This window comes from Penaeus monodon, chromosome 32 (assembly GCF_015228065.2).
Source record: "Penaeus monodon isolate SGIC_2016 chromosome 32, NSTDA_Pmon_1, whole genome shotgun sequence".
NCBI classification, from domain to species: Eukaryota; Metazoa; Arthropoda; class Malacostraca; order Decapoda; family Penaeidae; genus Penaeus; species Penaeus monodon.
The window spans coordinates 20,964,517-20,965,367 of NC_051417.1; the positions used below are offsets into that span (position 1 = coordinate 20,964,517).

The 851-nt window shown below is 34.0% G+C and overlaps 1 protein-coding gene across 1 annotated transcript in view; it reads left to right on the forward strand.

The window, feature by feature from the left end:
• Positions 1–751, forward strand: part of LOC119593602 (integrator complex subunit 12-like) — a 3,987-nt gene extending 3,236 nt beyond the window's left edge. Inside the window, 1 exon segment of the mRNA XM_037942557.1 lies at positions 173–751. Within this exon segment, the coding sequence (XP_037798485.1) occupies positions 173–345 (173 nt within the window). The 3' untranslated portion in view covers positions 346–751.
• The last annotated feature ends 100 nt before the right edge of the window (positions 752–851 follow it).

An 851-nucleotide genomic window follows, 5' to 3' on the forward strand; every position in this document is an offset into this window, starting at 1 on the left:
GTGTGGTTTTGTCACTTGAATTTACTTATTTTTGCTCCTGCATATACTAAACATTACATCCCTATGATATTGTCACATGGAATAAATAGCAGTGTTTAGCTCATATCTTTTTGTTTCATGTTAAAAACTACCTGTATATACACATGTATCTGACTAGCCTGAGCTATTGCAGGAGCAAACAATGGTGGGAACAGCAACAATGGCAACAACAAATCCCTCTCATCGTCGTCATCGTCATCAGGGAAATCTTCTGCACCCTCTAACTCGATGATCACAGCTGAAAGGAGGATGCACTTGATGAAGAAGAAAGCTGCTGCTAAGATGGCAGAGAAAAGGAAATTATAAAATGTGTTTATTCATTCAAATATTTTCTTATGCCGGTTTTAGATATCTGATGTAGAAGACATGTCTGGATTCTTGTATATATAAGCTGTAAGATGCCATTTGGTATTGTTCTCAGATTAAAAGACTTGGAACATTCTTATCAAGTGATATTTGTGCAGCCATGTGACTGCTATATAGTGGTATATGAGCTGGAAACAAAAGTCTGCCATTATTTAGGAATTTTGAAAAAGTATAACATTCATAGGTCTGAAATATGATATAAAGGAAACCTAGGTATGTGAACATGAAATACAAAAGAATATCTATCATACTTAGTCAACACTACAGATTTATCAAATATTTTCAAAAATTGTATTTTATTAGCTTATCTCAGAATCTTGTCAAATCTAGCCTTAATTTAAACAAACAGAAAGAAAATTTGAAAAAAGAGGGCATCATGTCTGATTCATCTGAAGAATATCCTTGTTCTTTATAGATCAGCTGGTTACCAGTGTTCTGCCTGATGA